Source organism: Netta rufina (genome assembly GCF_964035555.1).
Source record: "Netta rufina genome assembly, chromosome: 23".
Taxonomy (NCBI): domain Eukaryota; kingdom Metazoa; phylum Chordata; class Aves; order Anseriformes; family Anatidae; genus Netta; species Netta rufina.
This window is the reverse complement of record NC_140147.1, coordinates 310,504-331,296: the sequence shown is the minus strand read 5'-3', so window position 1 is coordinate 331,296 and position 20,793 is coordinate 310,504. Positions and strand designations below refer to the sequence as shown.

General features: G+C 45.9%; 1 protein-coding gene across 1 annotated transcript in view; it reads left to right on the top strand.

Moving 5' to 3' along the window:
* The first annotated feature begins 4,570 nt into the window (after positions 1-4,570).
* The window catches only part of CLIC4 (chloride intracellular channel 4), a 28,394-nt gene continuing 12,171 nt past the window's right edge, over positions 4,571-20,793 (top strand). Inside the window, exons 1-2 of the mRNA XM_084300565.1 lie at positions 4,571-4,757; positions 20,173-20,282. Coding sequence (XP_084156691.1) covers positions 4,686-4,757; positions 20,173-20,282 — 182 coding nt within the window. The 5' untranslated portion in view covers positions 4,571-4,685. The remainder of the gene's footprint in view (positions 4,758-20,172; positions 20,283-20,793) is intronic.

The window sequence follows — 20,793 nt, the reverse complement described above, 5'->3', positions numbered from 1 at the left end:
TCCCTTCTTTTATTTTTCTTTCTGATGTTAACCTGTAACCAGAGAGAAAATAGACCGTCTTGGTGTCATGGCTTTAATTGGGCTGATGCTCTGCAGACGCTGTTTGCAGGCTGATGAAGGGACTGGTGCTTCCACCCTCAGCTCACACACAACGGAGCACGCAGCACACCAGAGGCTGTCTGTGCTGTGCACTGCTTTTCAGCACAAGATCTTCCCCTGGGGTCTTTTACAGGACTTGCAGACCATTAAAAAGCCACATCAAAGAGCATTTCTTCCATTTAAGCTTCATGACAGAAGCCAGTCCATGGTGTTGAAACCCAGCTGGGAGCCGCTTGGATATTACATAAAGAGTTCATTAGGGGAGTCCCCAGCTACTGGCAACTTTCAGGCTTTTCACTTTGCACTGAGATGGAAATCCAGGAGGAAACACAGGTGGTGGCATTTGATTGCCGCATTTCAGTATAGTGAGGTTGATTTAACCATTTAACCAACCAAAGACAGACAAACTTGGTATTTTGAGAGAAGCAGGCTGCTTAGTGTCGTTTTCTTTAACAAAATTACATTAGGCAATTCAAAGAGCTGGAATGACAAAGACCTTAAAAGAAAATAGTCAGTGCTCTTCATTTATTTACTTGCAGGCAACTTTTGTGCATAAGGGTAGGAAAATAAAAAAAATATTCAAGTAGGTGATGAAAAAGTCCTTTTTTCCAAATAGTTTTTAAAACCAGCACTGTGATAGATTTGGGATTTTCTTGCAGGAGCCCCAGGTGTGTGCAGGCTCAGTGGGGATGTGTCCTGGGAGGGTCCCAGCTTCCTTCTCATGCAGCTGAGGATCCAGCTCTCACCTTCGGTCCTTTCCAGGTCCCTCTCTGCAGCAGGTGAAGCTGAAATCTTTAAATTTGCTTCCTGATGCTAACAGGACAGGAAAACCCTTTGCAGCATGGGCCAATATCTGAATTTTAATAGCAGGGCAGTAAGAAATACATGGAAAGGTGACGAGGCACGGCACCAGCCTCCCACTGGTGCTGTATGTGTGGTCCTCAGAGCCAACCTTCCTTTTCCACCCCTTGGACTTCAGCTCCAAGGGCAGCCAGCTGCCAGCAGGATAACTTTCCCAATGTTTCAGTGACTCTAAAGGAAGCGAGGTGAAAACTCTGCCAGCGTTCCTGTAAAACTGACCCCAGCGTGCCTCAGTTTAGGGGACTCACACAAGCTGGGGAAACCTGCAGACAATGCACGCTTTGTCTACCTCTGTTCTCCTTGGGTGCCGTGAGATGCTGAGTCCGAACATTTAACCACAAAATGCATTAATTACTGTCCAGCTCCCTGGGGTAAGGACCATATGCCAGTAACCAGAAAAAAAGAATGCTATTGCATGGAAAGTACATCGATTGTTAAATGTCTCTAAGCTGCAATTACTTCCACTAAAAGTTCCCGATTAACACTTCCTAGAGGCATTTATCCTTCAGTGTTCATGCTTGGAGCAGTGTTAACTCAGACTGTGCAAAAGAGGAGTGACCCAGAAATTGTGGGATGAAGTCAGCTCCCCACATAATGATATGGGACACGTCCCTCTGCAGTTCTGCCTGCCTCTGGTGCCAGCCCACAGCAGTGAGCTCTTTTCCACTACGTTCTTCACCAGTGCCGGATGCTGACTCTGGGCACAGTGCTGCATGTCCTCAGCTGCTCGCTTCAGAGCCTTGTGGGATCAGCTCTGTGAGCGTGCAGTTAATGCTAAAATTTGGCATTCGCCCCGGATGAGAATGAGCTATCTAGGGACAGCTGGTTGTGAGCTACAGCAAACTACAAACAGTCTGACACAAACAGAAGCTCTATCTCCCCCGCAATCCCTGTAAGTCTGGCGGGCTAACACCCTCCAATGAGCTCTATAAACAAACACTGCTCAACACAGGGGTAATAAAATAAAAATGAGCAATATCAGCAAGAAAAAACAGTCCATCCTAGACAGCAGGTGATGGATGGAGCCAAAAATCCCACTTTGTGCTTGGACAGGAGGCAGAGGGCGACTGGAGCTTACGGGGTTACTCTGCGAAGGGGCACCACCGCAGCACAGCCTCTGGGATGTGCAATCCCTGGGCCCGTGCTTCTGCTCTTCCGCATTGTCAAGTCTCTGGGGAAGGGCTTTGCAGCATCCCAGCCTGCAGACAGGCCCAAATTAGCACTGGAATGAGAATACTGGTATTTTTAAACCAGGCGGAGTCATTTCTGCTTTTCTTTTAATAGGTGTCTGTGGGCAGGTTCTTCTCACAGTTTCATCCACCATGGCTTTATATTGATACAACAAATCCTTCAGTCTGGCTGGGCTCTTGTTTTCAGCTGCAGCCAACACTGGATGGTCCAGCACAGGGCTATGCGGCATTTTTGTCTTCCAACCTTTCCTCAGCACCCTTTCTTCCCTAAGCAGATTCATTGTGTTTAAAAAACAGGATGAAGACTTGGCATGTGGTCCTGCTGAGTTGCAACACGATCTGCATGCTGAGTGCCTCCAGTGCCTGAAAAATCCCACTCAGGGATAAAGAGCCACTTTTGAACCCCGGGGTCAATGCGGCAGCAAATGCCCCTGACTGAGTTTGTGCAGTGAGGGCTGGGGCAGGAGAGCGCTTGCTTTGATATGTTTAACATCTGATGCCTCCAGTTCCAAAAGCACTTGGAAAGTTTGAGATGGAAAATTGCTGCATAAAGGCCAAAGTGCTAGAGAAATGAAACAATAATACACTGTACTGCTGCTCTGACAAATGGAAATAAGCCTTCTCAATACAGCATAAAATAATATAGAGGGAGTACCTGCTGCTCTGAGCATAGGTGGGAGGCCTGAACTGCTTTGTTCTGACTCCCTGACTTGGTGCAAATTTAGCTTTGAATAAGTCACTTTTCTGACTCACTTCTCCTAGCTGTAAAAGGTGGGTAATACTCACTTCTCTATGAATCGTTAAGAGGATTGGTTATTTATTTTGTAAAGCTTGGGTAAATTAATTCTAAGTATTACTGCAAAAACCTGCCAGAATAACATAACCAGCAATTACAGAACTAAGAAACAACTGAGAGCTTTCAGCATTCAAAACTGTTCTGAACATTGTTAAAGAAAGAGGTTTCAATTGAATGGGAAGGATGAGGGCTTTGGTATGAGGCAGCTGGAAACCAGGAAAATGTCATCTAAAAGTAAAATAACTGAAAAGATGTTAAGCAGCCGACAAGGCTGGTGCAGCTGGATATAAATGAAATAAGCTATTAGCTGCTCAGCAAGATAACACCACGCAAACTCTTTTGTTAAAGAAGAAATTCAGTGGTAGTGAGGAAAAATGGCCCTGGCAACTGATTTGTCCTGCTGGTAAAATAAAAATAAAACAAAACACAACACAGAGTGCCTTACAGACCTCTGCACCTATTTGTAGTGGCTCTGTGGGGGAGCTGGTTCTTTGTACTCTACTCCTTACCTTCTCAAAAGTAGCGGGGTCTTTGCTTTAGGGAGGGGAGGCACAAAATACTTCAGCTTTTGCAAAACCCTCTGAGTTTGAAGCTTTGGGCACAAAAGGCAGGTGAGGCGCAGGGTGGTGGCGGCCCCGTGCTGCCCCGTCACGGCTCAGCTCCCGGCCTGTCGCAGCAGGCAGCGGACGAGCAGCAGAGGGTAACGGCCCTCACCTGGCAGCGAGCTGCTGTGTCCTTGCAATTAAAGCCCCCTGTCAGCAGTTCCTGAATCCACCGGGGACACGGGCCTCAACTGGGGCAAATTTCTTCTGTCATGCACAAAAAGTGACCCTGAAGGCCCCAAAGGGCCGCTCGCGGAGCTCCGTGACCACCCCGCTCAGGGGAAGTGTTCTTCCCTGCCCTTCCTGCCCCTCTCTCCCAGCCCCGTTCCAACAGAGCTACCCTTGTAGCACGGTCTAAGTCATTTAGGGTGGGTTATTCGCTGAGGTTCCTGGCCGGGGCTGGGACGCGTGGTCCTGCTCCCAGCGGGGTTGGTGGCGGTGACACACCGACTGCCCGCTCGGCCGGTCCCACCCTGTGAATCAGCGCGGCTCCCGGGCTCCGCACCACAAAGAGGCCAGCGGGGAGGGATCTCCCGGGGGAGGCGGCTGCCAAGCGCCGTGAGGAGGCCGCGGGAGCCACGAGGGCTTTGCCGTGCCGGCTGCCCGGCCCTAGCGGCGCGGCGAGAGCCCGGCAGCCGCTTCCCTGCTGTGGATGGGGACTCGCGGGGAGCGGGAATCGGCTGAGGGACGTGCGGCTCTGAGGGGCTGAGGGCAGCGGGGCCCCCGCGGCGGGACGGGGCTGGGCGCCGCGTGCCACCGTGTCCCGGCCGCAGGGTCCTCAGCTGCCTTGGGTGCAGCTCCCGGGGAGTCGCGGGCGGCCCCGGGCAGCTTCGGTGAAACGACCGGGAACGGGCACCGCCGCCCCGGGCCTGGCAGCGCCCACGGGGCCTCCGCCACGGTCCCCCCCGCGCCGCCCAGTGCCGACCCCCCAGGCCCGCGCAGGGAACCGTTGGCCCCCTCGGCCCCGCCCCCTCGCCTTGGCCCCGCCCCCCGCCTTGGCCCCGCCCCCGGGGCGCCGGCCGCGGCGGGTCCCCGTGCCGCCGGGGCGGGGCCGCAGTCGCGCGCAGGGCGGGCGAGGCGAGCGGCGGAGCGGGCGGCGGCCGTCCCGGGGGGGCAGCTGCGGGCGAGGGGCGAAGCATGGCGCTGTCCGTGCCGGTCAACGGGCTCAAGGAGGGCGACAAGGAGCCCGTCATCGAGCTCTTCGTCAAGGTACGGGGCCCGGCGCCGCTCCCCTCGTGCCGCCGGGCGCCCCCCCCCCCCCTCCCCTTTCCGTCTCCCCCCGCCGCGGGCTCCGCGTCCCCCGCAGCAGCGGGCGCGGGGCCCCCGGGCCGCACGCGGGGTCCCGGGGCCGAGGCGCGGGGCGCTCCCCTCGGGCCGGGCGGGGCGGGGCGGGGCGGCCGCGCACAAAAGGGGCCGGGGCTGGGGGGGGGGGGGGGGCGCGGGGCTGGGGCTGGGGCTGGGGCCGGGGCCGGGGCCGGGGCGGAAAACGCCCGCCCGGGGCCTGCGGGGGGCGGTGGCGGCGGCTCGGGGCAGCCCCAGCGTGGCCGAGCCCCGCGTGGCCGCGCGCTGGGCGTCGCCGTGTCGCCCCTGTCGCCCCTGTCGCCGCCTGTCGTGGGGCTGCGCGCCCCCGGGCCGCTTATCGGGGCGGCGCGGGGGGGGCGGCTCGGTTTCCCCGTTTAAACGCGGCTCGGGAACAGCCGAGGGGCCCCGGGACGCGGCTCCCGGGGGGGGGGGGGGGGGCGGTGGGAGGCCAGCCCCGGGCCCTGGGGGCTGCCGGGCGCGGGGGGCGGCGGGGGGCGTCTCCTGCACGGCACGGGGGCTTTGCCAAGAAGCCGTTCCTAAGCCGCTAGTTTATGAAGTGGTGCTCCAAAAAAGTTGCCTTTCGCTCTTTTCTGACTCGTTAGCAGTGTGGAGGTGCGGGGGGGGGGGTCCAGGCCTGGTCCTGGGCCGAGCACGGAGGCTCCCGGAGCTCGGTTCGAGCTCACCGGGACAGCAGTTGTGTTCCAGGCTGCTCTGAATTATTTATAGCAGTACTTCTTCGGTGTAACGTGCCCGCTTACCTTCATCCAACCTAAAGCTCATTCGCCAGTTTTTGTCTTTATTTTTAAACAAATTAGAGCAGTTACTGATGGCAGAAGGGTTTGGGGGCAGGGTGAATCCTTGTGGATCTCTTCAAGGAGGCTGTGTCGTGCTTGAGGAGCAGCAGGAAAGAAAGAGTAAAATTACTTGTCAGAAAAAAAATGATTCTGATTAGTATTGGACTGGCAATGACATCAATGAATATGAAAGGGAAAAAGGAGGGGACTTTTCTGTCACCCTCGGTTAAAATTTCTTTATTGGGATGGATTTAGGACAGCTGTGCTCAGGATTATCAGCGAGTACTATCTCCCTCAAGGAAGCCTTTTCCCAGTGTTATGAATGACTGCTACAAGCTCTATACTGGCAGCCTTTGCGGTAGAGTTCAGGACAAAAAGAGATTTATTTTTGTCTTGTCTTCATGATCTTTACGTAAAGGTTATTTTCCTGGAAAGTTCTGCAGAGGAGGAACACCCTCTACCCCCCTGAACACTGGAAATAGTTGTTTCATCTGGTGTTGCTACCTGCCCCATACTGGGCTGAAGCTGTTAAGTGTTACTGGAATAGTGATCCCTGTAAAGCTAACAGAAGTCTTGTTTGCTGTCTGACTGCCCAGAGCATCGCTTCATGTGAATGAGAGGAAGATATTTATATTTTTTCAATACAACTAACAGCATCTTTTTAGCAGAGCACTCGAATTTGATTTAATCTTTTTCTTTTATAAATGCAAAGCACAGTGTCTGGTTTTGTCTGTTCTGCGCAGTTCTCACCTGGCTGTGGGTGCAGACCAGAAAAAGTCTGACGCTGCTGAGTCTGAGAACAGGACTTCACACTGTGGTAACGTTCTGAGCAGCGCGTGGGGGCTCGGGTCTAACAGTGCACTGCCAGTCTGCGAAGTGCTTCAGACAGAGGCGGTGGCAGGACTTCCTGACAAAAAAAGAAATGTGTGCCAAATGCCTGCGGCTGAAGGGCGGCAACTGTATGACCTGCGTACAAAGGATTGTAGCAGCCAGACTAAGATGAAACAGAAGTATGGGTTAAAGCTTGAGAAACAAACCTGTGAAGCAGGGGAAACTGCTTGGTTTCATGCCCAAAATGTTGTGTTTGAATCCTTTTTAACTATGATCAGTAACTGGATAGGGTGGGCACAGCAAGGAGTGTGCAGATACAAATAGCTGCGTAGGGCTGTCAGACACATGCTGATTGCTTTGGCTTATTCAAGAAGACAGTGTAGTGTATCAGTCTGTTATAACCTGTATTTTCATCGGCTGTGATAAAGGTTGTGCAGAATTAGAATATTCAGGTAAGAAAATGTTTATATTGTGGTGCTGGAACTGACATGAATAATGTGTTTCTTGGTCTTTTAACAAGCAACTTCAGGAGCTTTTTTGTTACAGCTCTGGTGGGCTGCCTGCAGGCTCTTTTAAACTAAGTGAAAATATTTCTCAAGTCTTCTGAGAGCTGGTTAGGAGAAACGAGTGATGTATCTGATTTCATTCAGTTCCTCGTATGTTCATGTGTATTATTAATAAGGGAGGCCCACTTCCATTGTCTAATGAATATTTTTATATACCCTGGTGGCATTTCAGAAAAGTGAAGACTACACTGTGATGAACGTGCACACAGAAACTCAAGCATTGGGATCTGAATACAGCTCATATCGGCCCTTTAATAACTGCAATTTAGTTGGTCGTGTGTGGATTTTTACTGTAAATAAAAAGTATGTCTGACTGCTTTGGTCAAACAGAGCCACTCTCCTGCAGAAACCGCAGGACAGAGCCTGTGCAGAGTAAGATGTGTACAAAGGAGGTGGGGATGGAAGTTGCCTATAGCTCAGCCTTTGGTGTTCCAGAGGGCAGCCAGCAATCGCATTCTTCTTGCAATAGCAAGGTGAAGACATGGATGATCAGTGAGTTCAGCGTTAAGGAAAAAAAACAAACTCAACAAACAAGAAATTCCTAGTCGTATATCTGTTGGCAGGAGACATTGGTTTATAGTAGATATAGGTAATCATTAAGGAATATATGGTCGTATTCAGCTGTGTGACGTGTGTATACATGTAAATTAATTAGGCTGTGGATATCCAGCAGCTTTCAGATAAGATGTCTTTGTGAAACTGGGCACTTGTTTTGAAAATCAGATGTGAGTTGTGCTGTCTGTAGAGAAAAAGCTGTGAATTCATATTTGATAAATATCCTCCTCTAAAACTCCCAGTGATTGCGTCAGAAGTTTATCTACATTTCTCTATGGCTGAATTAAAGAGAAATTTGGCAGGTGAACTTTGTCTTCTGGGACCTAGATGCAGTTTGTTCAGTTAGATGTGGAAGCTTCTGAGAGGGAAGGGATGTGTGCCCGCATCACTAGCAGCGGACTCGATGCTAGCTCCGTGCTGGGTGAAGGAGCGCGATCTGTCTGTCCTGCTGGCTTGTGGGTCTGCCTTTGTTCTACGGCTGCTCTTTGCCTGAGTGTCTTTATGTAAGGTCTGATCTGTCGTGCTGCTGTATGTTGGTTTATAACACATCATTCCATAAACTTATTCATTGTCATTTTTTTGTCAACTGCAATACAGCTGTAAAACTAAAAAAAAAAAAAAAAAAAAAAAGGGGGGGGGGAGGGGAAGAAATAACAAAACTAGAGACACATAACATTGCTTCTCAGAGATGGTGTTGTCAGGGGCAGGCTTGTCACTTGGTAATCTTATTGGATAAATCTCTTCCTTATGTACAAGATCATCCTTTGGAGGTTTTAGTGTAATAACCTCAGCACCTGAGAACTTTCTCAGTATGCATTTGGTATGGATAGCAGCATTTCATGTGTGGCTTATTTATTGTGAAGGATCCCATCGTACACTGAAGCATAACCATCGTGGTATACCTGTGCTTAATTGTGGCGAATCAGGCCTTTTTCTTTGGCCAACAAACTACATTGTTTGAATTTCTTCTTGGGAGACTTCTTATATCCAGAAACCTCTTTGTCTTTTTTGATCTGGTTGCTGATGCAGAAACCAGTGCGCTTTGCAACATATTCTTCACAGATAGAGAGATGGCCCCAAGTCTAGACATAATTTTTTTCCAAAACATTGGAAAATAAGCTTAAAAGCTTCTAGCAATAATTTCCAAAGGGGTTACGGAGAGGAATTACTTTATCTTAATTGTGAAATTGCTTCTGAATGTCTTTCCACAGCAATAAGGGTTTTCACTGGCATCTGCCCTCCCCTCGCCAGCGATTAGCACCTTGGCAGCTCAGGTGGTCAGGAGAACTTGAGGCTTGCTTCGCAGTAGCAGGATGCTTGTTGCTCGCCTGCTTTTCCTCTGCCCGCAGCGAGCGGCCTGGCGGAGTCCCTGAGCCTCAGCTCGCCGTCTGTGCAGCCTGCTCCTCTGCCTGCCGTCTGCAGCGGGGCTTCTGAGTCACCGGCTCTGTGGTGTTCGCAGGGGCTGTGTGCCACAAAGGCGTTCTTTGAGCATAAATCCAAAGGGAAGCGTCTCGGGCTGCGCAGTGGAGGCTCAAAAGGAAAGAGGTGCCTGTGGGTTAGGCCAGGTATTGCTGGAGAAGCTTTGGGACCTGGGTTCTAATGAGAGTTGGGGGCAATGCACGCCGAGGGCTGAGCAGTGCGAGCCTTGTGCTTCTGTGTTTCGGTCCAGCCATCTACGTGTGTAGTAAGGAATGCACAGAAGCAGGGAAGAGTACACTTGCCACTAGAGATCATACAAAAATATTTGAGGAGAATGAGAATCCTCTGGAGGGAGTTGCCTCGATGGCTGAGAAGTAGTGGGTGGGTGTGAGGGCTGGTTGTGAGCTTGGTTCCACCGCTGGGGGGGCCAACGGGACTCTGGGCCCCAGCGTGGCGAGCGGCCGGTTGTGGTTCCTCGCGGCGTCCCTGCCTGGCCCCGCGCAGGCTGTCCTGGCCGAAGCTCATGGAAAGAACCAGGGAGGGAAGAAAGAGCTCTTTGAGAAGTAATTCTGCCCGTCTTCTAAGGGGAAGAGGGTGGGCAGAGAAGCAGCTGGCTCTGCGGCCATCTTTTGTCACTGAACTTGTGGATTTTGAGGGCTGTGTTATCCCGTGAAAGTCTGGTATTAGGCGCCTAGCCAGGGAATCTGTTGGACTTTTGGCTAAACAGTAATCTGTCTGCTGCGGAAAGTGACTTTTGTACGCTGAGGTTGCAAAGTGTGCATTTAAGTGTACCTTAGTTAGAAGGGACCAGAAGAGCCGTGCACTCTTATTTCCTCACTGCTGCGAGTGCGTTCAGGTTGGCTGTGGAGGGGGCATTCGCTGTGAGGCGACTAACGCAAGGCACTGCGCCTGCAGCAGCTCCAGAGCCTGCTGGGCTATGCAGAATTCCCCAGAAGCTACGTTTAAGGCTGAATAAATGTACTTGTCGGTATTTTATTTTTCTTTTGAAGATGTCCTCTGCTGATTAGGCCTTGCAACTGATAACCAGCTGAGCAGGGCGATTCCATAAAGCCTTAACTGGACTGTGGGAGAAGGTGAGGTGGCTTCTCCTTTAGGATAGAGGCACTTGGGACTGCAAGAACTTCTAGAAGTGAGGCCCTGAAGTTTGTCTAAAATAACAAACTTCAATGAAGCCGGTGGTTGGTTGCAAGTTGACCGTCTATGGAAAAATAGTTTACATCTGAACTTGTTAATCCATGTAATCAATTTTTATATTCAAAGTTCTTCTGTAAATGACCCTTAAGAAACAACTGCTTTTTGTCCTAATCGACTTTTTATTTCTTGCATTTTCTTGAATATTCTTCGATTCAGTATACTCCTAAAATAGGTGTCAGGTACTCATTCTGCTCTTCCTTTGTATTAAGAGTTTCTGAACATTTCAACAGTTAAGACATCCCAAAACAATTATTTTGCCTTGATATGAGTTTAAATAGAGCTTTGACATCAGGGGCTTTATGTTCTTTGCTTGAAATATTTTTTTCTTTAAAAGAGAACAGTGTCTTTTCTTAAACTTTTTTGATTTTTTTTTTCTCAATTCAGGTCAAACATGCATTTGTGGCATAATCTGATTTTCAGGGCTCTGAATGCTGTTTGTTTATGCTGAAGTTAAAAGTATAAGGTAAACTGCTATTAATTACAGATGTCTTTGTGTGCGAGTTCTCTAGGAGTTCAAACTTATTCCTTGTATTGTTGGCTAGACAAAGGACAAAGAACTTTGCACGAGGAAAGGAAATGACTGAGTTCTGCAATGAATATCCATATTAGGTATAAACTAAATATAGGAGCGTAATCCAGGAGTGAAGTCACATCTGTATATTTTCATGAGAAGAGCCGATGAGATCAGTCAGTGCTACTGGATCAGCTTCAGAGTGTTTTGGCTCTGTTAAAGAATTACTCTTTTGGCGAGACTTTGGTCTGTACTTTGGAGAGCTGCTATTTTTAAATAAAGGAAATAGTTTTTTACGTGGTTTTGTCTAAAAATAAAATGAAAGAAAGCATAAGTACATTTCTGTACTCTTTTAAAGTGATGTTTTAGCTCCCCTCATGAGACATGCTGTCCTGGATCTTAATGAGATAAGGCAACGTGTCCTGAAGGAGGAAGTTCTGCTCTGCGAATGAAGACCTTGGATACCGCTTCCCGAGGGGTGTGGAATACGTTCACAGAGGTGCCTCTTAGTAAGTGAATTGCTCAGCACTTGCACTGGAACAAGAAGCAGCAGAGGGCAAGCCTCCCGCGGAACCTTCGTGTGCTAGTAGCTACAAAATAAAAATTCCAGCGCCGATTTTGGTCTAAGTGAATGGTTTTCCTTGCTAGAGCATTGAATGTGCTGTTAGCGGGGGATGCAGGTTCAAAATGGCAGCTCTTCTTCAGCAAATTTTGAGAATTCAAGCAATTTTTTCCATTTACAGGCAATTCTTCCATGGACACTGCTGTTGATTTCATATTTGGAGGCAGTTGTGCTTAGCTGTGTTATTTTTTTTCCAGAATTTTGAAACTCCTGGGTGAGCGCTTGTGTATCGATGTGGGACTCCTTTGGGCATCCAGCACTGGCTCTGCTGGGGGCATCCTGCCCAGCTGGCAGCACCTCCTCGCTCTGAGAACCCGGCTGTACACTACCATAAACGGGGCGCTTTGTTTTGCCCCACGGAAGTGATGTGTGTTCGAAGGGTTATTTGAAGAATTCTTAAAATTTAAGATTGTGCTCAGTCTTCTGAACCCCAGTGATGCAGGTTTGCTGTTCCTTCCTCTGATTTCTATAGATGCTTCGGTGTTTGGTGGGAGATCTTGGAAATGGGCCTCTTGGGGTGTAGCCGAAGCACACACTTCATTAACAAATTAATAAGCTGAGAGAGGAAAGAAACGTTGTGCTGAATGGTTAACAGCATACTTGCCTTTCCTACTGTGGAATTGCAAGAATGTGTCAAGCTGTCACTTACCAGATTTCAGTGTGTTTGGCATTATTTATTTTATTTAGGTCTGTTACAGCTGAATCACTTTGTTAAAGGTATTGTCATTGGAATAAGAAGGGTAGAAGAGATGAGCTGTGAGGCTTCTGCTATTAATAACATCAATTTTCCTTACATCAGGCTAGGAGAAAGCCGTGCGTCTGGCTATCCACAGTAATACCAAGTTCGTACCATTATATTTGTAACATTAAGCCAATTGCTCCACTGAAGAAAATGGTGGTTAGTATTTAATGCAGGTTTTGATCTGACTCTCCATCCAATTCTCCCAAAGGATGAATGTGGGATAATGTCTTTTCTCCAAAGAACTAGAAGAGCTTAATTAATTTCTACTGAATTATGAAGTTATTTTAATACATCATGAAAATCCCATAGCTTTTCCCAAAAGTTTTATGCTGAAAATAAGCAAGAGCTGCGTGAAACTGTACAAGACAAATCTCCTAAGTATTTTGATAGGAACAGCATCACAAGGTTAAATACAGCATCATCCTAAAATGGTCAGTTGCTGCTACAGCCAAATGTCTGACACAGCAGCAGCTAATGGGAAAGGTGATGACTTAAGAGGCTGCTTGAATGGGCTGATAAACATTCCTTTCCCTGGTTTAATAGATCTCAAGTACTTACTGGGAGTCCAATTCATTCATTTATTTTTTTAAAAGCTTTCTTAGTTTCCAGGAATATCAGCTGAAGTGGAAGTTGGATCAATTACAAATGAGGTGAAGATGCGGCTTGTCCAGAGGCAGCAGTAGCTAAGGTTGCTTTTTCCCCAGGTTGGGGTAGGTGTCAATCACCACACAGAAAATACAGGTTAATCATCTTAGGCTTCTTGTATTTACAGCTAATTCCAGGTATGGGCACTGGACTTGTGTTTTGTTTTTTGTTTTTTTTTTCCCCTATGCTTTTCTTAGTACTCCAGCTATTTAAGGTAACAATGATTATCTAAATTGTTCTTTAGCACTAAATAATTACTTTTCTGGTGATCTAAGAGTTTAAACCTAAGTTGATGTAGTACTACCAAGCTCTAAGTTTCCTTCTAAAGGTCAAACAAGGGCTTGCACAAATCAATATAGTTCATGTAGGAATAAGGCTGTGATATAGGCACTGGAAGCTTAATTTGATGCTTTCTGAGATCATCTGGCCGGTTTGTAAATGGATGTACATTCTTTTCCTAGCAGATACTTTCCTATTTGTAGGTGTTGAAGGCAGAGGCAAGTTAAGCACACACCTCTTTATAAAAATAGTTACCTTCTGAGTTCAAAAGCAATTGACATAGGATGAAGGTTAGTTAATGATGGATTTGGAGAACAAGATTATGTAGAAAAAGGCATGCTGTAGTGCCTGTTAATGCAGTAGGCTCATGATGAACAGAGGTGAATTTGAACTAATGGCTATATAACTTGTCAAACTGCTGACCTTTGAGGTAATGAGAATGATGCTGGATGTTTTATTTAGAATGTTCTGAGCATCATAAAAGAATTGTAGGAGTCAGCGTGCTTGTCAGAGACATTCAATCATATAAATAAATAAACAACAATTACAATTTTTTTTTGTAAAAAAAGGCAAGAGGATATTCTTGCAATGTTTGTGAAGTGTTTGTTGCTTGAGCACTCTTTGATATGTCTGGTGTGAGAAGGGACCATGCTGCAAGGACTTGTCCAAGGCTGCCCCTTGGTTTGTGCTGCCGTAGCAGGTGCTGGTTGGTTGATTGAATAATAGACCCTGAGATTTTGTTTTCATCTGCTAGCATGTCTATCCTTATAGTACCATTCTTCAACTTTTCCATGTTAAGGTCTTTTTTCAGCACTCTGTTTTATGCTTCCCAGGACAGCTGCATTTGAAAGAAAGGACTCCTATAGTGGCAGGCTGTGTACCTAGAAACAATCTTTCAGTGCTGAAGTTAGAGTAAGGTTTAGTTGATCACTTCCAGTGCTGCTAAGAAGATGAAAATGAGTGTTTGGATTTGTTGTGCATCACAAGCAATGACCCGCTGCTGCCACTAGTTATATATTTCCAGCAGCTGCAATCCAACACTGGATGTATATTGCAACATGGCAAGAAAGTCCTTCTAGTATTCTGAATCCTTTGCAGGTTGCAGTTGGTTTTACAGCTGTGTGGTTTTTTTTCCTAGATCTGACCTTCAGTCTGACTTGCTCATTGTGGCAGGGAGCTCCTTTGGGCTGTCAGACATCTGGGCCTCCTCTATCACAGTGTGCCAGTCCAGCAGGGCAGCGTCCCAGTACGTCCCAGCCTGACCCACTGCCACCAGGAGCTGGACTGGATGCGAGCTATCTGCTAGCCCGGGGGCAAGGCGAAGGGGGAGCTGGGGACAGAGGTGTCCCTTTGTCTTGTCATACCTCAGATTAAATGTGGCAGAACCAGATTTAGTTAGCAGCAGAGTTTGGGGCTGGATTCTAACTTGCTGCCTGACCTGTTCTTCCCATGAAAACAACTGCCCCCACAAGCTAATAAGTCTGGAAGCTCGAGAATCTATCTAACATCACATGTTACAGACAGTGCATCATTTTCTCTGTCCTGTGCATCCTACCACCTCATCACCTATATTCTCCTCATAATGGTGCCTCATTAATATTTCAGGCATTGTGATCCTTTAAGGTGTGTTTTGGCAGGCGAAACCAGCACGTACCTGCGACACCCTCAAGCCTGTCCGGCTGCTGAGGGTGTTGCGGCAGAGCCTCGCGGTCCTCGCGCAGACCCGGTTCCTTACGTCTTATCTGAGAGCCCTACCCAGTCAACAGCATGGAATTCTGTTTATCCAGCTCGGCAAGATAAAGGCGCAAGCTGCAAGGGTTTAGACTGATACTGCCAGACTTTTCCGTATTCCTGTGTGGAACATTAAACCACTCCTGTCTATATTCTTTCATCTCCGGGGTTTTGAACTGCTGCTTGTTTTTCACTTGAATCACTTTGTTGGTTTACTTTAAACTGTTTCCTCTCAAAACACTAATCCATGTAGGATTATTAATTTGCTCATTTTTTGAATGAGCTTACTGTGCGAGAGTGATTTTTATCTGCTGTTTTGAGGTAATGGGTATATATCATGCTGTTTTCTCTTGTAGATTTCCCAGCAGATTTTTTTATTAGTTAGAACTGAAATAGAGATTGTTTTTCATTTTACTTTTTTTTTTTTCTAGTCTGTTTACTTGATTTTGAACTTTAATCCTCTAGGCTGAAGTTCAATTTTCTTGTTCAGATCAGTGGAGACTTTATTGGGGGTGTAACTAGCTTTGACACCTGTGTTTTTTGCTTTTCTTTTCCCCTCAGGAAGTATTCTGTGATGTGTTTCTTAATTGGATTTTTCCTTCTTCAACAAAACTTTTCCCTCCTCTTCCTGGTATATCAAATCTGGGAAAGATTGCTTTGATGGTTCTTCATTCCTGAGGGGGGGTGGTCTACTGCCCTGCCCTTTCTTGCCTTTATTTCTATAGGCAGAGCCTGAGCTGTACTGCGTTTCCCATCACTTTGACTTTACTTATTTCTGCAGTCATTTGATGCAGTTTGGGAAAATCATAATATGCTCCTTTGAACTGATTGCTGTTGGAAACAATTTTGCAAGCCTTCAGGACCAAAGATTTCTAGAATTCTGTTTTACTCTCAAGTCCTTTAGATGTATACTATATAATGAGGGCTATGGCTCTTTTTGAGTGTTTCATTTCTTGTCAATTTCTGTTAGTCTTCAGTAAGCCTCAGTGCTACCTCGGTAAAGTAAATGCATGCAGGTCATTGTGGTGGGAGTCAAGTTAATTTTTATGCTCTTGTAAACACAAATATTTCACAATTTTAATTGATTTTTTTTCTGTTAGCTTATTTAGCTGTTAGAAAAATGTATGATTACTTAGACTCTCAATTTTTTGGGGAAAGACGATCTAATTTGAATGAAATCACTGCTTTGGGGAAAGAGAAAGGCGGTGGCTTCTGCACCACCTGGATCAGCTGAGCCGAGCCTCCTGGGCAGAGGGATAAGCAGATCATTTTCTTCAGGTAGCTGGCATGATCTGAGGTACTTGCCATTAGAAGTTGCTAGTCGTTTTAAGTTTGTGGGCTATGATAAATCAGATTGTCTTCTCAGGGAGCACACTGGTTTGTTTTACTGCCTTGTGACTCTTCTTTTCTTAAAAGCAGCCCGGTTTGTCATGCAGTCCTGCCCGCTGTGTGCTGCAGGGGCTGCCCAGCCCTTTCTCTGCCCTGCACCTGACAAGTAACGTGAGGTCCATTTTGTCATCTTCTCAGGTATTTCTTAGTTGAGGTCAGTTTGGAGGGTAACACAACTTCATTCAAGTCAACTGGATGTCCTTAGCTTTTCTGTATAGAATGAGTATAATCTTGTTGAAGTAACAAATAATCTAGACTGATGTTCATATAGAGAAGTCAACGTTTAATATTCAGTCTGATGGTGCTGAGGATTAGAGGCTGAGCACTAGAGACTGAAGATACCTTGGTATGTTGTGGCCTGAATTAAAAGACCAGGTACTGCCAAATTTCTAGCTTCTAGCAGTGAGCTTGAGAAATGACTGTTATATGATAATCCCCTGCAGGACTAGTCATGTGGAACATCAGAATATTCTTGCAATATTTAAAGGTACTTTACTGCCGACACAGATACGTATTCCAGGGGGAAGATCAGCCTGCACCGACTCTGACAGAGACTCAGCAGCTACCAAACTCATCTCCCTCCAGGGAAGTTCCTTGTGCAGAACCGTGTGCTGCCCTGCCAGTGCTGTGCTGCTCGTGGTGGCGGTTGTAACAGATCTGGGCTGCAGCTCTCAGTGCATCACATACAGGAAGATAAAAAACGGGCCTCTCAGGCAAACAGTTACATAGCAGAATTCCTTGGCGCAAGAGCATCGAAGCCAGAAGTTTCTTGGCGTTCTGACCGCATTCCTTTTCCAGTATGTGCTCAGAATAACTCGGGACTTTTTGGAGCAGAAGTGGGACAAACTTTTGAATGTAGATATAAAAGTCTATGCTCAGTTCAGCTGTTTGGTTGCAGCTTTGAAAATGCATTAGGTTTTGATAAAATTACTATTTGGTAGGGGGCTGTAATCCTTTTTCTCTGATTTAAAGTAATTAAAAATTCTGTAATGCTTAAACAAAAGTAGGTGATATTGATCATGTTGTTTGTTCATTTTGAATGTTATGCTTATATTGAGAGAGAGGAAAAGTTTCTGTACAAGTTGGTGGGACAGCATAAATGCATTTCACCTTTTTTGGTCCTCATAAGAATTGCTTTGGGTTTGTTACCGGGCTTCAATGAAAGCCACAGTTCTGTGCTATGCCTTAAAATTTGATTTATTTTTGTTCAGTTCTGTGACTTCAAAGCAGTTTTGTTTCGGGTTTCAGATGGACTAAGATTGCATTGGTAGTACAAGCAAAAATGCTTCCTGAATTTGAGATTGGTTTATTCCAGTCACAATTCTTTAATCTTCCACTGGAAATGATAAAACTCGGTGGTGGAATTGTATTACATGAAAGAAGACATGGGATGTATAAGACAAGACCTCTGGCCATGTGGTATTGCACCAGCTCTGGTCTCGAGGTCAGAAGTGCTGAAGGAAAGGAGAGCGAGGGGAGCTGCTGCGGGTGGCCCCACGGAGCCCCTTGAGGACGGCAACGTGAGCAGCTGCTGCAAGGCGCCGAGGGGACGGCCGCACGGTCTTGGTGCTGCACCCCGGTAGATGCCCATGTTCTCTTCTACGATAAACGTGTGGTGGCTTTATGGTAAACGTGTGGTGGCTTTTCCGCCTGAGGGAGTGGGGGACAGCGTAACAGAATGGGACGTGCCCACCTGTGCCATTCCTGCCTGTGCCTTGTGTTACGTAGTGTTGGTGAAGTTGGTGTAAAACTTGAAGATGGGGCTCGATTCTGAATCAAAGAATCGTTTCTGCTTGAGAGTATGAATTAGACTGGGTGGGAAAATATACATGTATGTACTTACTCAGATGGGATGAGGTGGTGTCTTTTTCAATGTTTTTCAAAAGAGGTGATTTTACATGCGTTGAAGGTGTTTTTTGGGGGGAGTAAACAAGTGCAAATCTACGTTGGCATAATTCAACTGCAGAACGTGTCTGTTCCAGTGTAAACACAGTAACCACTTCAGTGGAAAATTCTGAAATATACACTGTGATCTGGAGGGATGGGCATTGTGGTTAAATATTAACACCCGTAAAAACATACATCTGTTGGAAATACACCGCAGAGAGAGCTCTTCCTTCACATTAGCAGGTTGTGAGGTAGGAACACGCTCATCCACAATGCTACAATCCTTTCCATGGTTATGTGCTCAATAGAAAATTGTGTGTTGAGCAGTATAAAGCAAAACGGCCTGAGTAACCAGACTGCCTTTTTTTGCATTTCAGTCGGTGCTTTTAGAATTTAGGCTCCCAGACACTGAGAAGTCATGTGCCAGCTTTGAAGGCAATCTAATACTGCTAATTAGCTACCAGTTTTATTTCCTTTCCCAAGAAAATGGAGGCAATTTGTAACTTAGGCAAAAACCAACCAAACAAAAACAACCCACCAACTTTTCTTCTTTCTAACCTTCATTAGTGGAACTAGTAAATGTTTGAAAAAAAATGGCTCTATATAATGTCCACAACTAAGCATAAACTTGAGGTATTGTAAGCCATGAATCCCCATGTCCTGATATGTCTAGATGGCTTATCTGTGGAAAGGCAGTTGATTTTTTTTATAAAATAGCTTTTTGAATTTAAGACACTTTCTCTGAAAAGCTTTTACCCAATCTTTGAAAATCCTGCTGTTAGTCTTTTTAACTTGCTCAGTCTTTCTTCCTTCTCCCCGCTGGGGCCCCTGCTCAGTGCATGGCTGGGAACTGGCAGAGAATTGAAGAAAAAGCAATTCCTTTGCATGAGTGCCTAAACTATTTTTTTTCTTTTTTTTTAAGATGGATCTCTACCAGTCAATGCCCAGGCCTCGTATTTAGCCCTTCCAATTGTGACTATGCGGTGTTTAGTAAACATAATTGTCCTGGGTACTTTCTCAGAGGAGTACAGCCAGCATATTTTACGATGTGTTTTAAAGCTGTCTAGGGAACAGGTAATAGTAACAATGAAAGGATTAGCTAGGTCTTGAGAATTTCATTGATGAAAATTATTCTTGGAAATATTCTAATAATAATAAGCAAGATTCTATAATTTTTTGACATAAAGTACATGTCAAGATAATCTGACATACTCAGTCTTAAGAACTGAATCGATTTTTCTATTCAAAAGCTCATTTTTTTAACAGGATTTGAGGATTCCAATGTCTAATTCTAGCCTACTTTAATACTAAAATCTTCCAACTCAGCAGTACGTACTTCATTGTCAGAGCAATCATGAGATGCATGCCATCGCTGGGTGCCCTGGAGTGGCCTACTGTTATTATGCAATAGAACTTTGTTGTGGAAGGACAAAGGCTTGTTGATAAATTGCCTATAAAAGCTGTCTTTGGAATATTACTGTTTTGGCAGCTCAGTCCCTATGTACTTAGTTACGTCCGTCCTTACAGCACCTGCAGCACAATGAAGTTCTGTAGCTCCTGGTTGCAGTTGTCTCAGCAGGACTACACAGTGTGATGAGCAGTAAATTGGAAGATGACTGTAGTTAATTATCTGTGCCTTGTAGAAGAAGGTATAAAGAATAAAGCCAAAGAACAATGTTGACTTTAGAAAACTGATGTCAAAAGCGTGGCTTTTGTAAATTTGACTGTAATGAAATCCTAGTTATGTCTGCTACAAAAAAAAAGAAATCACTGGAAGGTCCAGGTATAAAAAAACACGGAAACAAAATGACGTGGAAGTCCAGGCATACCTTCCTGGTATAGGAAATGAGTTGATATGTTCTGAGGTTGCTTATCTTTATGCAGTATATGGAGGTGCCATCAAGATATCTGTTCCAGGTACATTGGCTGGACTTTGAGAAGAAAGGAGTGTTCCTGCAAGATGACCCTAGGTTTGACTGTAAGCTTGTTGGGTCTTTAGAAGAGCTAGTGATGTGAAGACAGCACGGGCAATAGAGTTTGTTTTGTTACTGTCTCTAAAGATCTTTTAGTAGTTGTGATCACCTGTAGATGGCACAGTTCTGTCTTCTAATAGTCGTGCTCTGTTCTCTTCTGCAGGCTGGCAGCGATGGTGAAAGCATAGGAAACTGTCCTTTTTCTCAGAGGCTGTTCATGATACTTTGGCTGAAGGGAGTGGTGTTTAGTGTCACAACAGTTGACCTGAAGAGGTAAGAAATATTTGGTTTATCTGAAAAGCAACAGTACAGCTGGTAGAACAAATATTTGTCAGCAACTTCTAAATCTCACGTCTTATTTTCCAAAATTTAAAAAAGTCCTCAGATACTAAGCAACAGCCTTAATTTAAATGTTACAAGCAGTTGTAATCAAAAAGAATTGGTCCAATAAATTCTGTTGAATTTGATAAACGATGCTCTTCTGTAAAACTAAAAGCTGACATGAAGATTCTTATAACTGAATACTGAATCTTACTAACTTCACATTGAGACCCCACAAGTAGAAACTGCCAGGTGAGTATTTTGGATCAACAAATCTTAGATCAAATCTGCAACGAATATTGGATAACTGTCACAAATAATGTGCAGCCTATTCTTCTCTTTAAAGATTTTAAGGTAGTGTTGCTTCTTATGCATAAGAATAAACGTCACAATGCTGCATGTCACCTAAACTATAACTTCGCTATCTTTGAAGTAGTGGATGAGAAGGATGAGGTATGAATCC